This window comes from Heterocephalus glaber, unplaced genomic scaffold (assembly GCF_053883595.1).
Source record: "Heterocephalus glaber isolate CG9 unplaced genomic scaffold, H.glaber_assembly_v1.0 deba00001442, whole genome shotgun sequence".
NCBI classification, from domain to species: Eukaryota; Metazoa; Chordata; class Mammalia; order Rodentia; family Bathyergidae; genus Heterocephalus; species Heterocephalus glaber.
In genome coordinates, this window is record NW_028258296.1 from 52,320,293 (window position 1) to 52,339,594 (window position 19,302).

General features: G+C 36.6%; 1 protein-coding gene across 4 annotated transcripts in view; it reads left to right on the plus strand.

Moving 5' to 3' along the window:
* Wdr3 (WD repeat domain 3) overlaps positions 1-19,302 on the plus strand; it is a 34,527-nt gene that overhangs the window by 12,509 nt on the left and 2,716 nt on the right. For all 4 annotated transcript variants that reach the window (XM_004853828.3, XM_004853825.4, XM_004853826.4 and 1 more), the window contains 19 exons: positions 80-175; positions 1,110-1,223; positions 1,401-1,502; positions 1,912-2,009; positions 3,176-3,283; positions 3,959-4,189; positions 7,002-7,095; positions 9,362-9,463; positions 11,058-11,143; positions 11,307-11,442; positions 12,088-12,144; positions 13,564-13,664; positions 13,865-13,976; positions 14,115-14,249; positions 14,488-14,538; positions 14,992-15,057; positions 16,074-16,166; positions 16,638-16,685; positions 17,601-17,644. In XM_004853828.3, the coding sequence (XP_004853885.1) occupies positions 80-175; positions 1,110-1,223; positions 1,401-1,502; positions 1,912-2,009; positions 3,176-3,283; positions 3,959-4,189; positions 7,002-7,095; positions 9,362-9,463; positions 11,058-11,143; positions 11,307-11,442; positions 12,088-12,144; positions 13,564-13,664; positions 13,865-13,976; positions 14,115-14,249; positions 14,488-14,538; positions 14,992-15,057; positions 16,074-16,166; positions 16,638-16,685; positions 17,601-17,644 (1,874 nt within the window). The remainder of the gene's footprint in view (positions 1-79; positions 176-1,109; positions 1,224-1,400; positions 1,503-1,911; positions 2,010-3,175; positions 3,284-3,958; positions 4,190-7,001; positions 7,096-9,361; positions 9,464-11,057; positions 11,144-11,306; positions 11,443-12,087; positions 12,145-13,563; positions 13,665-13,864; positions 13,977-14,114; positions 14,250-14,487; positions 14,539-14,991; positions 15,058-16,073; positions 16,167-16,637; positions 16,686-17,600; positions 17,645-19,302) is intronic.

Genomic DNA, 19,302 nt, shown 5'->3' on the forward strand with positions numbered 1-19,302 from the left:
GTATATTTAGGCTTTCGGATTATCACATTAGGCAATCTGGAATCTCTTAAAAATTGCATCATCTTTTCCTATTCTGTAGGTATGGGGGCTGGTTCTGGTGTCGGAAGAAAAGCGACTCCTCACTGGGGCTTCAGACAGTGAGCTGAGAGCCTGGGACATAGACTACCTGCAAGAGGTAATTCTTTTGGATCTTGGGCAGGGTCACATTTTAGCAGTTCCATTGACTCACTGAATTTAGAATCAGATGTACTTATTCAATGCTTCACATAGTACTAGAAGAAATTCTGTCACATCGATAGCATGAAACTTCGAAACAAAGATTTTTCTTCATTATATATTCGTTGCCCTTATTTATTTGAGACTCTAAACAGGCCTACAGTGTCTGGTACTGTTAATGCTTAGTTTGTAACATTTTTACCCTGTTAGTTTTAGACCTTTGGCTGTCCATTGATGGATTTCAAAGTATTGGGGAAGCTTTCCTCTCACAAAATTCTATGTAGAATATTATGTTTTTATAAATACGAGTGTCCTGAGAAGATGTGTAACTATTTCTCAGATACTCAAAGAGTTTGTGCTGGGTGGAAAAGGTTATAGACCTTCAGGTTAGCTGGAGTTAGGTGTATCATGTTATCTCCATAGAGCCATTTGGATGGCTTCTACCTACATACAGGCTAGGGTTTATCTTTTCTTTTCATAGGGAGAAAATGTAAGCTGACTTGCAGTGCCTTTGTAATTTCTAATGCCAATTTGAATACTTCCCTCTGGAATATGGTAAACGTTCATCTAAGAATAGAGAAAGTTTTGAAGTTAATGAAGAATGAATCATTAGTTTTACACCATTGTTTACTAGACTAGTTTTGATACTCTAGAAAGTTATCAAAGAGAGTCTGAGTATTTTGCTATATATATTTTAAGCCTTAATACCTATCCTGCTATTGAAGAGGTTTTGATCAGAAAGATCACTAATCAAGCTATTGTCACAGGAATCTCTTCTAAGTCATTAGTGTGAAGAGTCATCTCCTGAAACACATTATTTCATCTTTAGTATATGTGCTGCTGAAGTGAGCACACATTATTTCATCTTTTATTTTTCCATTTTTATAAAATAGGTTGAGGACCTGGAAGAACCGGAGCACAAGAAAATCAGAGAATCTTCTCCTGGAATACAGGACACACCTGAAGCGGAGGACGGTACCTTTGAGATGGAAGAAACTCCTGAGGATGTAATTCCTTTTTGTGGCTTCCGTTGACCTGAGTAGTGAGAACTGCAGATTCTTCAAATCTGTAATTCCTGTCATCGGTTAGGGAATATTTTTGTCAGCTGCGTTTATTAGGATCACATGTTTTCAGAGATTGAGCATGACTAACATTTAAACTTTATCTTCTCTCACTTTTGTTAGCGCATCGTTTCATGCAGAAAAGCTGGCTCCATTATGCGGGAAGGAAGAGACAGAGTTGTAAACCTTGCAGTTGACAAGACAGGCAGGATCCTTGGTTGCCATGTAAGTAGGCTTAGGAGCAAATGATGGGAGCTAGGCTGTTCCTTTTGAGTATAGTATTCCTAATTTTTTCACATTCAGTATACAGATAGATTTTCCTTTTGTTATATTAACAGATCATTATATATGATACTATGTGCATCTGAAATCCCTAGTTCATATTAGCATCATAGTAAGAATAATTATTTTCATTATCTTGAATACTGGCTTTTGCAAGCAATATGGAAGCACACACTTCTTGTTTAATTTTCAGAACAATACTGTGAGTAGGAAATGGTACCTTACTTTGTAGCTACGGCAACAAACTTAGAATAAGTTGTTCAAGGTAGTAACTTAATGTTTAGATCTTACTGAAAATAAGCAAAATTACATACTGCCTCCTCTGGACTTTACCAGCCTTTTGCCTTTCTAGGGAATTGATTCTGTGCTAGAGGTGTTCTGTATCCTTTCCAAAGAAGAAGTTCAGAAGAAAATGGATAAGAAAATGAAGAAAGCTAGGAAAAAAGCAAGGTATGTTTTCTTTATATCTATTCATGAAGTATCCTAAGTAGGCACTATACTATTGAGAAAAACTATTGGCCTCCTTAAGAAAATATTTACCCTATTATCAATTATTATTAAAAGAGAAAATTCTGTGGGTCTGGGTCCATGTTTGAATTCCTGGTTTTTGGAAAATTTTCATAACTAACACATTTCTGAATCTTAGACTCAGGCCTACACAGGACCAGAAAGACGTACAGACTTTTAAAAATAGTTTCTAAGCTATTTAACTCTCAGAGTATAGAATCATACCTTTAAAGGCAGCAGCCTATAAGGAAGAAAATTTGGTTGCATAATGCTAACCGTTAGGGCGGAGAAGAAAGACCGGTCATTTATGCAATTGAAGTTCAGAGCAATATAACCTTGAAATCTATTGAGTTACATCTCCAGCTCTTGAAAGTTTTCTGTTTTTAATTTTGAGGTGTGGTCTCACTAAGGTACCTAAGCTGTCCTCAAATTTGCCATCCTCCTCTTTCAGTGCGTGCATGTGTGTGTGTGTGTGTGTGTGTGTGTGTGTGTGTGTGTGTTTTGGACACAGGATCACTGTGTAGTCCAGGCTGTTCTTGAACTCACTATGGATCCCAGGCTGGCCTTGAACTTACAGCAATCCTCCTGCCTCTCCCTCCCGAGTCCTGGGATTATAGGCATGCATCACCATGCCCTGCCTCTTTAGCTTTTTGAGTAGCTAGGATTACAGGCATGCACCACCAAACCTGGCAGTCCATTCTTTAATGGTTGGAATTTATTGAGTCTCAAAAAGATATAATGGCATCTGACTTAGCAGCTCTTTTGAGATCTGTTCTGGTTTATTTGCCATGGATGGATTGTGAAGTGCAGGATTATTTACAAAGTCCTAGAGTTTGAAAAGTTTATTAGAAACATTTCAGAAGAGTAATTTGAATCACAAAGGCTTACTCCCAGTAGTTTTATGGGCTGTTGGATTCAGACATATTTATTAAGGTTTCCTTTAAGTGGAATAATATTTTACACTGATTAATTCCCGTAGTTATCCTGTGTGGTGAAGTAATTTTCCAAGAATCACGTTCACCAAAGGGCCAGATTTTGGATTGGAAGAGCAAAGCCGTTTTCTAGAAAAGTGATAAGTTGATACTTTTTTTTTTTTTATCTTCCCCTAGATTAAACTCTTCCACAGGGGAGGAGGAGGACCTTGAAATCAATGTTGAAATGACTCTCCAAGATGAAATCCAGCGGGTAACTAACATCAGAACTTCTGCCAAAATCAAGTAAGTAAAAATGTAATATCTGAAGTTTCATGCCTGTAATCCCGGCACTCAGAAGGCTGAGGCAGGAGGATCGCTATGTGTTTGAGGCCAGCATGAGCTCCATAGTGAGTTCAAGGCCAGCCTGAACTACATAGCAAGACACTCTCTCTAACCAAAAAAAAAAAAAAAAAAAAAAAAATATATATATATATATATATATATATATGTGTGTGTGTGTGTGTGTGTATTTATATATGTTATAAAGTATTATGGGTTTTTCATGTAATTACCAAGTGTCTATATGGATTATGTATTTGGAGACCTGAGATACCTATGTCACACTGTCCCTGTGACTTTCACTATGGGCCCACTTACTCATTCTGTATTTGGATTATTATAACCTTTTATCTATTTGTTGTGGTCCTTTCCTGTTGCTGATATATATATATATCTCCCATATTCAGAAAACATTTAAAGTCATTTCTAAAAACTTACACAAAGAAACAAATATATTTCAGAAATGAACCCAGGTTCTTTGAAATAAAAGCCTGTACTTGACTACTACTCATAGCATTGTTACTTGTTAAATTCTTGTACATACTCATATTTCATTTAGATTGAGACCATTGAAGGGTCTTTCCTCTAGAAAACGTTAGAGGATGTAACTAGAATGTTTGTGATTATTTTCCCATGCAGATCCTTTGACTTGATCCATTCAACTCAAGGAGAGTTAAAGGCTGTCTTCCTGCTCCAAAACAACCTGGTGGAATTGTACTCACTTAGTACATCATTGCCTGCTCCTCAGCCCATCAGGACCAGCAGAATCACCATTGGGGGCCATCGCAGTGACGTGCGGACCTTGTCCTTCAGCTCAGACAACATTGCTGTTCTTTCAGCAGCAGCTGATTCCATGAAGATATGGAACAGGTCTGTGAAATGATGTTCCCTGTAGCTTTATCCAGGTCAATTTCCTTCCCTTTGAATTATTTTTTGGGTACTCTAGGTGGTTGAGAGTTCTCTGAAGAACTTAAAGAGTTCTCTCAAAGTATGTGTTCAGTGTTCATTGGCCTGTGGATCTCAGAGTAGAAAAATTTATCTTTATAAATTTGACGCAAAAAAAAAACCACGCAAGCCTTTTTCCATGTCTGAAGCTTTGTAGCTGCCCTAGGCTAGAGAAAAACAGGACTATACTGCCTACTTTTTAAAGTCACGTAGATTCTTTCTTTTTTTTTTTTTTTATTCGGTACTGGGGATCGAACTCAGGACCTTGCGCTTGCGAGGCAAGCGGTGGAACCACTGAGCTAAATGCCCAGCCCTCTATTGGTGTTTGTTTCACACCTTCCCCCTCTTCTCAAGTGTCAAGTACTTCCACCACCTTTAAGCTGATAACCTTGCTTCCTGGATCATTGGAAAATGGAAGCATCTAGCAGAACATTCATAATATTCTCATACCTTCCAGTTTGGTTGTGTCTCTGTCCATGTCATTGTCTTTCCCTGCTGCTATGTTGGTCCTCCTAACCAAAGCTGATTACACCTCACATTTGAGGTCCTTTCTCCTCTCCCTTTTCTAGCAATTTTCCTTTCTCCTATATTAATTTCTTCTCTTTTGGATCATTCAGCCTGAACATGTGCTCTGATATTTCCCATATGAAAATAAATAATGACCCTCATTCATCCCTACATCATTCTCCAGTTACTGCCCCATTCTCTGATTCCTTTTCTCTGTTCTGTTTTCCTCTGTCTCCTTTGAGGCTTTTACCCTCACCAGTTCACCAAAATAGCCATCATACCATCAGTGATCATTTTTCTCAATCCAGTGATTTACAAGATTCATTTGATGCTTTCTCCTTGGCTCAGTAACTCTCTCCTCTCCGCAACACTTGTTTTTAACTTTTATTATGTCTTTTCCCTTGCCTGGTGTTTCTTCTCAGTCCTTGGGAGTCTTCGGGGTAGACTCTTTGTACCTTTCCTCTATTTAAATTCTCTTTCTGTGATCTCTAGTCATGTAACATTCAGTATTTCATGACACATACATTTATGTCTAGCATTAGCCTCTCCTCTGAACATCAGATTTACATGTCCAAATACTTTGTATGACCACTCTGATGTCTAATTAGACATCAACAGTTAACTTCCTCTCAGTTATTCTAGCCAGAGTCTTATAGCCATTCTTAATTCTTTCTCGTTTCCCATATCCATTCATTCTGTTAGCAAATCCAGTGAGCTCTACTTTTCAAAACTATTGTGAATCCACCCACAGCTCACTACCTCACTGCCGCCACCTGAGCTCACGACACCCTCATCTCACCTGCATTCTGGCTACAGCCCCTGACTGCTTGTTCTACTTTTCCCTTGCTTGTCAACACAGCAGCCAGTATAATTTTGCAGTGGAAGTTAGCTAACTTCCAATAGTTCCATCTCATTCTAACTGCAGAGCGAAGTCTTTACCGACCTTATCTCTTACTCTGCTCGTCAGTTCCGCTAGAGTTGCACTGGCCTTCTTGTTATCCTTTTAATCACAACAAAATGTACTTGCCTCATGTTTTTTCTGCCTGAAACCATCTTTCCCTAGGTGTCTCCAGGCTCTTCCTGTCCTTTTATGAAATAGCAATCCTGTTGTCCCTGTCCTTGGCCTTCTCCATTCCCTTTGTTCACTATCCTCTTTCTCCCTAGCACCTATTATCATTTAATGTATCAAATATTTGTATATTTATCACTACCAAAGAATGTTAAGCCTTGTGAAGTTACTATTTTATCCACTGTTGTGTCTGTAACATTTGGAATAGTACCCGGCATGTTGCGGGCATTTAGTAAATGTTGAATATAGTGAAGCATTTGATGTATGCAGTCATGCCATCACCTAACGCAAGGGAAACATACTGAGAAATGCATCGTTAGGTGATTTCACCACTGTATGAGATTAGTTGAGTGCAGTTCCCCCAAACTGTCATGTAGGTCAGTCACTTTTCATGGCCTCTTGAAGCAATCAAGGGAAGTGCTAAACATGAGGCATATGGGATGCAGCCAGGGTAACATGGCATTCTGTTTTACAGTAAAAATTCTTTATAACTAGAAGTATCTTGTAATCAAAAGTATAGTATTATAAATACATAAGTCAGTAACATAGTTGTTAATCATTATCAGGCATTATGTACTATACATGAGTGTGTTTGTGCTTTAACTGGCAAGCAATCCATCGGTCATTACTGACACGAGTAATGCATCGCACCAGAGTGGTACAACTTATAATGTCACAGGAAATTTTCAACCGCACTATAATCTTGTAAGACTGTCATAAATGCGCCCCATCATTGACCAAAGCGTCATTGTGCAGCAGTAGCCATATTTGTTGAGTGAATGAATGTTTAAGGTCCTATAAAATGAAATTTACTTATAGGAAAATGAAATGACTGGCTAATTCAGTTTTAATCCTTCAGGCTCACCTACTTCTTGGTGTAATGTTGGATCAGAGCCTGAAGAGGCCCGCCATGACTTCTGTTTTGCTTTTGTGTATATTCTGTTCCTGAGGATCAGGAAATACCTACAAAGAAAACAAGATTTGGTGCTCTATAATATTTTTTTTTCTTGAATGTAAATGTGTCTGAGTCAAGAATAACTAACACTCTTGTGTTTTGATTCCTCTATGTGGCTAAGTATGAGTCAAAATGTACACACTAACCTTTATCATGAGGAACAGGTTCCCTTAACATATGAGTTCTTTATTTCTTCTTTTTCCTAGGTCTACACTGCAGTGTATTCGGACAATGAGCTGTGAATATGCACTTTGCTCCTTCTTTGTACCTGGTGATAGGCAGGTGATCATAGGAACAAAGGTAAACAGATTTTTTTCTTGGATTTTTGAAGCATTTCTGCTCAATATCTTCAAGGTGTTTGAGAAATCTGGCTTCTTTCTCAGCATATTTGAAATCTATATATATAGAAAGATGTTAGTTCATTGCCCTTTTTTGATTTTTTTTTAAGCTTTTTTTCTTAATATGTTTTAAAGCAATGTCAGATTATGAAGAATAATATTAAATTCATGACCATGATATAACTACCATTTCAATGATCATTTTTATGAATATGTATGCAATACTGTTTTATTTGATACTATAATACATTAAACTTAATGGTAAAATATATCAAATATCTGGTATAATATTTGGCAGATAGAATCATTTAAGTAAACTGACCAAATCCTAATCACTAGCTGCTAATTAGTTTGGACATAAGCAGGCAAGGGATTTAAATTCAGATTTTGTCTTTATAAAATGAATAATTTGGAGCAAGTCTCACAGCTTCTTTTCAAATGTTCATTTATTTAAGAGGATGATGTCACTTACAAAGATATTTGGAATCCTGGCTCTGCCACTCAATAGCTGTGACCTTTGAGGAATTACTTTACCTCTGTTAGCCCTGGTTTTCTTGGGTAGAATGACATTAATAACATACTTCACAGGGATGAAATATGCAAAAGACTCAGCACAGTTATTAGACCACATCAAATAACTGATCTCAAGTAGAGCTGGCAGTACAAGAAGCAATGAGAATAAATTGGAATAGTCTGTGGTATGTTTTGAAAAGGGCTTTGCAAGGATTTGTCATTATTATTTCCATAAACCTGGGCCATATTTGCATGAATCTTACTAGAAAGCCTGTGTTTCACAACAGATACTTCTTGTCCAACAAAAAGTATAAAATGTTGGAAAGGTTTTTAGGGTCAGTGTCAAGGACACAGCATTAACATTTGAGTTCAATTTTTTTCTCACTTTTCATTTATTCTCATAAATGTCCCCTTTTCTGTTGCGAAGCATTTGGGAATTGCTGTGAGGACTGCCCATGTGACCAACATGCAGTCCCTGGCCGGATCCCTGTAGCCTGCAATTAGTATCCATCTCTTCTCATCCTCGTACCTCCTCAGAGACACTGATGATATAAACTCCATTTTATAGATAAACAGATTCAGGAGTACATTTTCCAGAGGCCACAGAGTTCTAAAGAAGCTATGCTATTAAGCTTTTTGTCATTGTGACCAAACACCCGAGAAAGGTTACTTAAAAAGAGAACAGGTTTATTTTTGGCTCACAGTTTCAGAAGTCTCAGTCCATGGTCACTGGCTGCATTACTTTTAAGCCTTGGCAAATGAGAAACATTATATAGGAAGTACACAGCAGAGGAAAGCTGCTCATCCACCTTCCATGTTAGCCAGAAAGCAGAGAGAAAGAGAGTCAGAGAAGAGGCTGAGGACCACATCTTTCCCCAAGGTCATGACCTCATGATCTACTCCCTTTAACTCTGTTCTACCTTCGGTTTCTATCACTTCCCAGTAATACTAGCAAATTGATCTCATCAGCAAACCAGTCCACTAATGATAGCAGAGACCTCATATTCCAGAAGTCCATCAGCAATTGAGCCTTTTGTGGGACATATGATATCCAAATCATAATTAAACCAGGCCAGGACTCATGTTTATTTCACAATCTTTCCACAGAAGCTCAGCACAAAGTTAGGCTTTACCACTGAGTGTGTGTTACATGCCAACACCATGATCATCACATTTACAGATCTCTAACCAGGAATCAAATTATGAGATGACAATATGATTGTTTATTTGTTTGCTTGTTTTAGTTCATTGCTCTTTCCAGCATTGTAGGTAGATCTCCATTTTCCATTGTCTAAGTATTGTGGAGAAGGAAACTAAACTAGATGAAGTATTGGTTGAGCCAGTTATTATGAAGAGTAGTCCCGTGAAGGAACTGATTAATCTTTAAAAGAATTTTGGATTTTGCGTTTGTTATTATGTTCGTTTTGATTTGCCTATGGCTATGATGCTTCTCTTTCAAAGTTGTGCAACTAATGTAAGGGTCAAGGTTGTAGTCCATGTAGTTGTACAGCAAAGCAGCCCGGCTAAGGTTAACTCAGTAGGAGATTTAACAGTATTTATGCAGATAGGGAATACAAAGGATGAAATCCATTTCCTTAAGCAATAGATTGCACTGCTGTTACTTCATTATGAAATCTTTTCTAAATTGTATAGGCATGAATCGTGGAAATGGTAGTTGTGCTCATTAGAGTTGTGTACCTATTGTATCTTCCTAGACAGGGAAATTACAACTTTATGACTTGGCCTCGGGAAATCTGCTGGAGACAATAGAAGCCCATGATGGAGCATTGTGGTCCATGTCTCTCTCTCCAGATCAGGTAACTAAACCAGCTTTTAGAGCTGCTGTTAGTGTTTTTTAGCACTTTTTTAAGCACTCTTGCTGTCTGCCTCAATCCTTATTTTAACCGCTACCTAAGAAAGATTTTTCTTGGGATTTCTTTAAGAAAGCTTTTTTGTAGTGTATCTAATCTTCAAACTTTATATTTAATCCTATTTCATCTGCCTGTCATTAGCCATGCTGTCATTATGAAATGAATTCTAGTTTAGCTGCTTTTGATCATCAGCAGCACAGCATCAAATTGCTTATCCTCATGACTTTTTTTTAACCAGTGGTTTGTGATATTTTTAAGAGGCAGTGTTCTCTTGAGCAACACAATGCAGTGAGTTGAGTAAACTTTTCTTTTCCACTTTTAGTCCAAACATCTATGACCATAAAGTCTTATTTCCAAGCACTATATCAGCTCTTACCATAAAAATGTGCTCCCCTTCATGAGAGTCATCCTGGAGAACTGTATAGTTATTCTAGTGGTGGTGCTTGTTGTTCTAAAGATTCTGATACATTTTTTTACATTATCATAAGAGATTTAACCCATTTGTTATAATATTCTCAATGGTGGCAAAGTTTGATCTATTGAAAGTACATAGTATTTTTGGAAAAATAAATCTAGACTTTCATGTCATTTGGAATGAAAACAAAACAACTATGACTTTAAATTAGTAGTAACACCTTGTATTTGGGATGCTCTGTATTTTCCATAAACTTTGTAATGTTTCACTATAACAAAACCAGGGATCGTGGGATGGTTGCTTCTTGTGTTAAAATCTATGAGATAGCAGAATAGACAAGAAGAGCTCCAGTGTCCTATGTTTTAAACAGGGACATTGCAGCAATAAATTTATACTCTTCTTAGGTGAATACTTTAAACAAATTTATTTAGATTATTCATTTTGTATATATATATATGTTTATATTCCTCAAACTAGTTGTATTACTTTGTAGCAAATTCTTTTGACTGTTGTCTTACATGAAGCAAACAAAAACACATACACCCCACAGTGTTCATTAAGGATTCTTCTTCTTGAAGTATAACTAGAACTTCAAAACAGATTTTTTTTACCAGTACATGTTTGTAGTATACAATGATTGTGTTCATTGTGGGGACTTGGTACATGTATATAACACATCTCAGTTCTTTTTTTTTTCTTGCTCCTTCCATTGCATGCCTGTTTCTTTTTAAAATTTCTTTTGTCAGCATCAGATAATTAATTATTTTATGTCTTTAACAAGTTAATTATTATAAAAACAGATTAACAGGCAGACTAACAGGCCAAAAAACCATATAAGACACATAAGACAATTATACTAAACAAAGTACACTTTTAGATACATTGGCCATGCTGGATAGAACTTGTAATTGGTTGTCACCTCTGTCTGTGTTACTGGGAATTCTCAAATGAGGTTTGTCAGAACAATGTCCTAAAAAAACAGAAGAGATTAGGGACAATCACATTTCTCTTCATTCTAATCCTGTGGCACCACTTAAAAATCATCCTTTAAATTCTTTTGATGTGCTTCTTAGCAAAGTTTCTGTGCTAAAATGGTTTTTAATCGAAATGTCATTTAATTTTCAGCGTGGCTTTGTGACAGGCGGTGCAGATAAATCTGTGAAGTTCTGGGATTTCGAGTTGGTAAAAGATGAAAAGAGCACCCAAAAAAGGTGAGATTTAGTCCTTTTTTTCTTTTATCAAACATGAGGAGTCATTGAATAACCTTTTGAAAAATACTTGTATCTCTTTTATGCTTGAGCTTGGAATTTTCTGCCATGGGTTTGTGAGGTACTCATTTATTTAGTATTTTCTTGATGCTTTCTGTGATGCTAGACTTTCTGTGAAGCAAACGCGAACCTTACAACTAGATGAAGATGTTCTGTGTGTCAGTTACTCTCCCAGTCAGAAGCTGTTGGCTGTGTCTTTGCTGGACTGTACTGTGAAAATTTTCTATGTTGACACCCTGAAGGTACTGGAGAAATACTTGTTTTCTTTCTGACAGACCTTAAGAATTTGGGTTGAAATTATAAAGAAGTATCTTTATTGTGCCCAGCAAATTTGTATATAAATCAAAACCTTGTCAATATACTAGAGAAACTAAGGGTTTTTAAAGACTTCTATGGTTCTTAAATTTTGGGTGAAGCAAATTATAGGTCAAAATATCTTGTGAACAGAAAATCCTACCGTAGCTAGTAGTTTTAAGAGCATTCTAGGTGTCCTATGCAGTATTTCCACTTAACTGGACTTCAGGATCATTTTGGTTCCTTTAAAATATACAAAATACTGGGCCCCAAACCCAGAGTGTCCATAACACTAGATTGGGCCTGGGAATGTTTTAGAAATCAAGTGTTCCAGAGTCTTTTCATTTAGCAGGCAGCAAGTTTCTGGGGGCCTCCTTGCCTTCACTATGTCACAGTGCTCTTGGCAAGAGCGGGTAGGGTCTGGATAGTGGACAGATATCTTAACAAGTCTTCAATGGCTCATCTTCTCTAAAATATAAAGCACAATCTAGAAATGTGTTTAGTATTACATCCATATTTATATTTAGACCCATATGTAATTATATCTTCTAGACAAATATGAATTATTTATATTCTTTTTCTTCTATGTTTAGTTTTTTCTCTCACTATATGGACACAAACTGCCTGTTATATGCATGGACATCTCTTATGTAAGTAAAATTTAAATAGTGTCTCAGTAAAAAGATAAATAGGAAGTAGGGAAAGTTTCAAATAACTCCCCAAATTATGTGTTCTGTTGTTTCAAAAATATTCTAAGATAGGACCGGGATTTAGCTCAGTGGTTCCGCTGACTGCCTCATAAGTTTGATCCCTGGTACCCCCCCAAAAAAATTTTAAGATAAATGCTACTTTGTTTCATTTATACTAGTTTCTTTTTCTCATTGAAAAGAAAATTTTATCCTGTTTGTTTATTTCTTCTTTGTAAGGGAGAATTTTTTTTGTTTATGACTTATGCTCTGAGTAACATTTTGGCCATTCATATAAGATCATGACACTGTATATTAACCATTGTTATTCTCTTATTTTATTATGAAATTTGGTTTTACTTTTTCATAGAAGTAAAGTGTTTTTATATTTTTTAATATCTACTTGTATTACATTAAAATAAAGAATTTTTAAAAAGTTATCTTGTCTAAAACTAACATTTTTTTCATTTCTTGGCTTGATAATTTCATTTCAGATAGTTTTATTCTGTTGTATATCTGATGTTCTCCACAAATAGTGGGGTGGATTATGTATTATATCATATCTTAAATATAATTAATGTTTTCAGGATAACTTCACAAATATCTCAATTCTTGTAACTCACTGTTGTGTTTCTCCTAAAGTGTATTGTCTAAAATTCTGTAATTGGTAGAGCACCCTAGAAATGAAAGACATAAAAAAAGCTTCCCCCTTTGTACTATAGGATATATTGGTGAGAAGGAAGTTAACTTGGTATTTGGACATTTCTTCTAGTTTGCAATATGTATACAGTCCTTGGCTAGAATCCCGTTTTTCTAATACCTAGTTATGATTAGGAGTTGAGAATGTGTATTCAAAAACAGTGCCTATTCTGTGTGAAAGGGAAAAAAAGCCTGAATGTGTAGCTGTCTAATTGTTGCACTAAGAAAGCTGTTGAACTAGGCATTGGCACAGGAAAGATATGAGGAAATAGTGATGGAGAACACAGGGTACAAGGCCAAGTCATAAACATTCTAGCAGATTGAATCCCACTGTCATTCTTAACCCTTTCCTCCTATCCTGACCCCAGATCTCATGGCAGAGATTAGCAATTGCTTATCCTGTTTAACAGAGTTAGTGGGTAATCTTACGTGAAAGCATAACCCTGCATTGTGGCAGTCCAGGAACACCGAAGCCACGGAGTTCATACTGTCACTGCGTAAGTTTTTTAAGTGGCTCTCTAAGTAAAAGCGAAGAATTAGGTGCTTTTAGCAGAGAGATGAAATTATTATATTTTTGGCTTTATTTTAATGTTTTTGAAAGGATTGAGTTAAATATTCTGCTTAGCTTTTATCTAATTTATAGAATTCAAATACTAAATAGTGTTTTGGTTCTCTTTCTCATAGGATGGAGCTCTAATAGCCACTGGCTCTGCTGATAGAAATGTGAAAATCTGGGGTTTGGACTTTGGGGATTGCCATAAGTCTCTCTTCGCACATGATGACAGGTGGGTGTAGGCTTCTCAGAGGCCTCCCCTTGAGTCATTTGTGTCATTTCCTAAAACATCTATGTCCATTATTTTGCCATCAGTGGAAAGTTCTAATATATAGTTGAACACTAGAACTAGCTAGTCAAAGCCATTTGTGTTTGTAAGACTTATTAGTAGCTTGGAATTTGATGACTTTCAAATCCTCTGTCACTTGTCAGCGTGATGTACCTACGGTTCGTACCGAAGTCTCACCTCTTCTTCACCGCTGGGAAAGACCGTAAGATTAAGCAGTGGGATGCAGACAAATTTGAACACATACAAACTCTGGAGGTAACGTGTTGGCTGCTCTGCTTGCTGGGTGCTTAAGAATTGGTTTTAAGAACATTTACATCACTCACTAATATAGACAGTAGTGGTCCATGACTGAGTTGTTCTTACTTGGGTTATTTTTGGTGTTTCTTTCTCCAGGGGCACCACCAGGAAATTTGGTGTTTTGCTGTGAGCCCCAGTGGGGACTATGTTGTGTCGTCATCTCATGACAAATCTCTGAGACTCTGGGAGAGAACAAAGGAGCCACTTATTCTAGAGGAAGAAAGGGAGATGGTAAGAACTTTAGGCTTGGTTTCCAACACGCTGGTGGGTAATTCGCAGGCTCTCCTAGCCGAAGCTTCCTGTTTAGGGTAGTGTGGCACCCACTTCAGAGGCCAGGCAGAGACATGGATACCATTCGGGAATTGCTGTGGAAGAAAAAGCTTCTCACTGCCTTATTTCATTTTACATAAAGACCATGTTTTTTGGTTTTTTTGCATCTCGAACTAACCGATAATGTATCTCATGGCAGCAAAGGGAAGCAGAATATGAGGAAAGTGTGGCCAAAGAAGACCAACCAGCTGTAAGTAAATCTTTGGGGACCTTGGAATTTACTGTGATTGTAAGACTTTCTAGTGGAATTGGAATCGGGGTTAGATTCCACAGGTATCATCAGCTGCTGTAAGAGCGAACCTGTGAAAGGCTTTTTATTCAACTGTGTATTTTGGTTTTGTGAGACGAGTGATTGACCAAATTTGGTACTGAGCAATTGTTATTCTGACTTATTTTTTTAAAAGACTTTAGAGAATTATGTAACTCACTAGAAAATAAAAATGAGAAAATTTTTGAGAAATTGCGCACTCTATAAACATTTGTAAGATGTTCTTATGATAACATGTTTAAAATAAAGTACTCAGTGATGGCTATATTATTGTTTTAATAAAAATCGTGCCCATTGTATTTTAGATAAAAGACTTATTTGCTGCTCCTTTAATGCCTGAACAGCATTGTTCAAAGGCCTCTTTGTTTCTGGCAGGTTCCAGGGGAGACTCAGGGTGACAGTTACTTTACCGGAAAGAAAACTATTGAAACAGTCAAAGCGGTGAGTTGATGTAGAGCGTGCTGTCACTGGACAGGATCTTAGGAGATTCCCGAAGCAAAGATAAGGAATCTAACTCAGTCTAAATGGAATGGACTCGCAGGTTTGCCAATTGTTGTCACGGAAGTTTCAAAATTCATCAGTAAGTGGCTCGGAAAGGGTTTATAAGTCAGAAATGTGCGTTCAAAAGAGTGGAGTGCAGCTGCTCAGAGAAATGAGGTGCATTATTTCCTGGAACAGGGAATACTTATGCTTCTTTTGAAGGGGTTAAAACCCCAGGGAAAGGCAGCCTACCCCCTACCCCATTCTATAGGCATGGGCCCAGGTTTTTTTGAATAGGTAATTTAAATATTATTTGGTTTCTGTCTACCTGTTCCTTTATTTTAGGATCAGGTTCCTCCTGTTTACTTTTTCAATTAAGACAATTTATAGACTTTAACTATTCCTAAGGAATTTTGGGTGTGATGGGTCTTGAAGGGAAGGAGCATAAATTTATGATATGGATCACATTGGGTAACTTTGGCTGGGTCCTAGAAATTGCAATTTTTAGTTATGATTTCCTTCCCATTTCTGCTTATTTCTTCTATCCTACCTCTGTGCCATCTCATTTTTTAATAGCTTTTTAGTAAAAGTCTCATTCTGTATCAATGAAATACCCTTTTGTGGCAAAAGATTGATGAAATTTGCATTGGAGATCATAACCTTTACCTGCTCCGTGTATGGTTGCTAGCAAGGTACCCTGATTCCTTCTAGAAGTAGCACCTTGTAGGTGTTTCTGGAAACTTCCCTACATGGAGTGTCCAGAGCTGGTCTCACCTTAGTCTTTCCTCTACAAATTAAAATAAATAAATAAAACCAAAGATATTTATAAATACTATTTGGCATTCTTTTGGCATGTCTTTATTAAACTGATCCAAGCTGCATCGCATGATAAATGTGTAGTCAGGCCTTCCAGTTGGTGTGTGCTGGGATGATGAGTGTGTTGTAATGATTTCTTTCTTTTGTCATCATCTGAGTAGGCTGAGAGGATCATGGAGGCCATTGAGCTTTACCGAGAAGAAACTGCAAAAATGAAAGAACACAAAGCCATTTGTAAAGCCGCAGGGAAAGAGGTAAGATAGTCCGTTAAGCTATGAGCTAGGAAATATTATAAATAGGATTCCTGAGATGATAATCTTTCAGAATTAATTCAGATCAATATATGAGATAAATGCAGTAGAATCTTTTCCGGTATCAAAATTCAGGTATCAAAAGAAATGGAGGAACCATAGGAGGAAGGAATCTTAGTCTTAGTAACAAGGGAAGGATAGGAATTATAGATTAAAGTGATTAATGTATTGAGGTAGGAGCTCATGTTCCTGTGTTGGTTTGGGAGGCAGGGTAACCTTTTCTGGTCTGTAGATAAAAATGTATTACCCAGACTTCTAAGTACTGTGGAGAACTGAAAGGTCTTATAATTCTTTTATACGACTCCAGTTTTTAGGGTTTCCTTCTCTTTTAAAAATTATAAAATGCTGTTATTACCCTGTCTGTGAAAAGTGCTATCACTGTCTTCGTAATGGCATATAATAATTTCTTCACAGGTTCCTCTTCCCACCAACCCCATCCTGATGGCTTATGGCAATATTTCAGTGAGTAGAATGTCTGCCTTCCCTTGATTTTCAAAGATGAGAGGAAGCGGAGAGGCATTGCAATTTGGAGATGGATGCCTGGGGAAATCATTTGTCTTTAAAAGTATTTCTTGAGTGTTAAATATTTTTAATTTCTTTTTAAGGTTTTTTTTTTTTTAATTAGTACACGTTTGCAGTACACAATGAGTGCATTCCTTTTGTGGAGTTGGTACATGTGCGTAACACATCTTAATTCTGTTGTCATCCTCTTCCCCTCTCCGACTACCCCCTCCCTCCATGTCTTGGTCACTTTCCCATTTGAGAAAAATCTGTCTCCCTACTTCCTGTTACCTGTCTTTTATTTTGGTCTTTGTTTATATTTTGTCCTTCTCATATAGGAGAAACCCTCCCATATTTAAGCTCTTGTGTGAGTTTCCAAAGGACCACTTTAGTGTGGCTTCCTAAGTCGGCCTTTTGGTTGGACTGGACTCACATTCTTCTCTTGTCTAGCGCTCACTTAGGGTCAGTATCCAGAACCCTCTGAAGATTCTGCTCATTTAAGTGAAATTTCAAATAAGTCTTTAGAGGAAGAGTTGACGTAAGTCAATCAAACAAAGTAAGAGAGGGCAGAATAAAGGAATATGCCTATCCAGCAATCACTTGTTAGTATTTTACTTGTATGTCTCATCCATCACAATAATCTTGAGTCAGTGTCATGTTCATTTTATAGATAAAGAAACTGGCCCAACTTAGTTGGTAAAGGCTCAGCTCATTTGTGAACCCAGATCTGGCTGACTGTAAGCCCGTGCAGGTCTTGTCACCTTAGAACACTGTTTCTCAAATTAGGGAGGGATCCTTGTTTGTTAGGTGATAGAAATGATAGTGTTCACAGAAACCAACCAAGAGTGTCACTAATGGTGTTATCTTCCCTTATAGCCTTCAGCTTATGTATTACAGATTTTTAAAGGGATCAAGTCAAGGTGAGTCCCAGTGCACAATTAGGGTTCCTCATGTAGCACCATATATCGAGTGCTTATGTGAACATGGAATAAAGAAAAATTACAACTGATGATTATGTTCCTTAGAAGTTTATGTCAAAAATTTAATGAAGAATAATTCATTATAATGTTCTTTTGAAATACTAGAACTAAGGCTTCTAGCCAGGTGTGGTGGAACATGCCTGTAATCCCAGCATTCAGGAGGCTAAGACAGGAGATCACTCAAGAGTTCAAGCCAAGTCTAGGCTACATAGTGAGTTCAAGGTCAGCCTGAGCTTCATAGCTTGACCCTGTCTCAAAAAACAAAAAAGAACTAGGCAGTTTCTTCAAAAGTATGGAGATACTTTTAAGAACAAGTGAGAGGTTTATGTTGTAGGTAATAAAATAATTCAAACCATCTGTGTGGGCTCATGCCTATAATTCCAGCATCCTGGGAGGCTGAAGCAGGAGGATTGTAAGTTCAAGCCCAACCTGGGCAACTTGGCAAGACCCTGTTTCAGAGTAAAAAATTAAAAAAAGGAACTGAGGCAGTAGCTCAGTGTGAAGGCTCTGTGTCCAATCCCTAGTTCAAAAAAAGAAAAAATCAGAAGTACCAACAATGTTAACATTTTTTCTATATGTTTTATTTGGCTTATTATCTATGTACACATAGTTGGAATCATACAGTTTTTTTTTCCTTTTTTACATACTTTTTGAACTGTTGTATTGTTAAATATTCTTCAAAAACACATCATTGGATTATTCAAAATATTCCATTGAACAAGTAATTACTATTGGATGTTACATTTGTTTCTCATTTTTTACTATTACCAGTAATGCTTCAGTGAAAACCTTCACATATAAATCTTTGTCATCATTACTGAATAATTTTATAGAGTCCTGGTTGCCTAATAATTGATCTAATACACATGGGCTTTTTAAAGTTTTATACTTCCAAATTATTTTCCAAGTGCTTATAACTGATTTTTACCAGGCTTTAAAAAGTTGTTTAGCAATTCGAGAAGCAAAAAGTGGTCTTATCCTTTATTTATTTTTTTACTGTTAATGAAGTTAAAATTTCATATTTTTCACCCCTTTGTATATTTCCTTTTTTAGTTACTATCCTCTTTGTGCCCTTAGTAGTTTCACTTATGATTTTTAGAATTTTTAATTTTGTTTTTCATATATTTTTGGAATAATTTTATGATCTACCTCTTGGTTTTATGTATGTTTGTCTTACTGAAAATTATTTTCATAATGGATCAAAATATCTACATATAATTTAAGTAAGACCATCTCAAGATAATGATGAATTTCACTGGAGACATATAAATGAAAATCAATTCATGGAGGTATAATACATTCAAAGAAGGAAGAGTGTATTTTAAAGATGTAATTTTCTTGAACTAAGTAATAGATTTCTGATCCCAATTGAAACCTTCTTAAGATTACTAATTAGAATTTATGAAATAATACTAGACCCGATTCTAAAAGGAGCTGGTCTCCAAGATTAAAAAGCTATGAAATGAGCAAAATTAAATAGTGTAGGAATGGTGTCAGAATCAGTAATCATCATGAACTCAAAAGCCCTGAAAAACACAGATTCATGTATGGTTTTTTTGAAAAAGTATCTTATAAAGGTGGAATACTTAAAAGGTTTG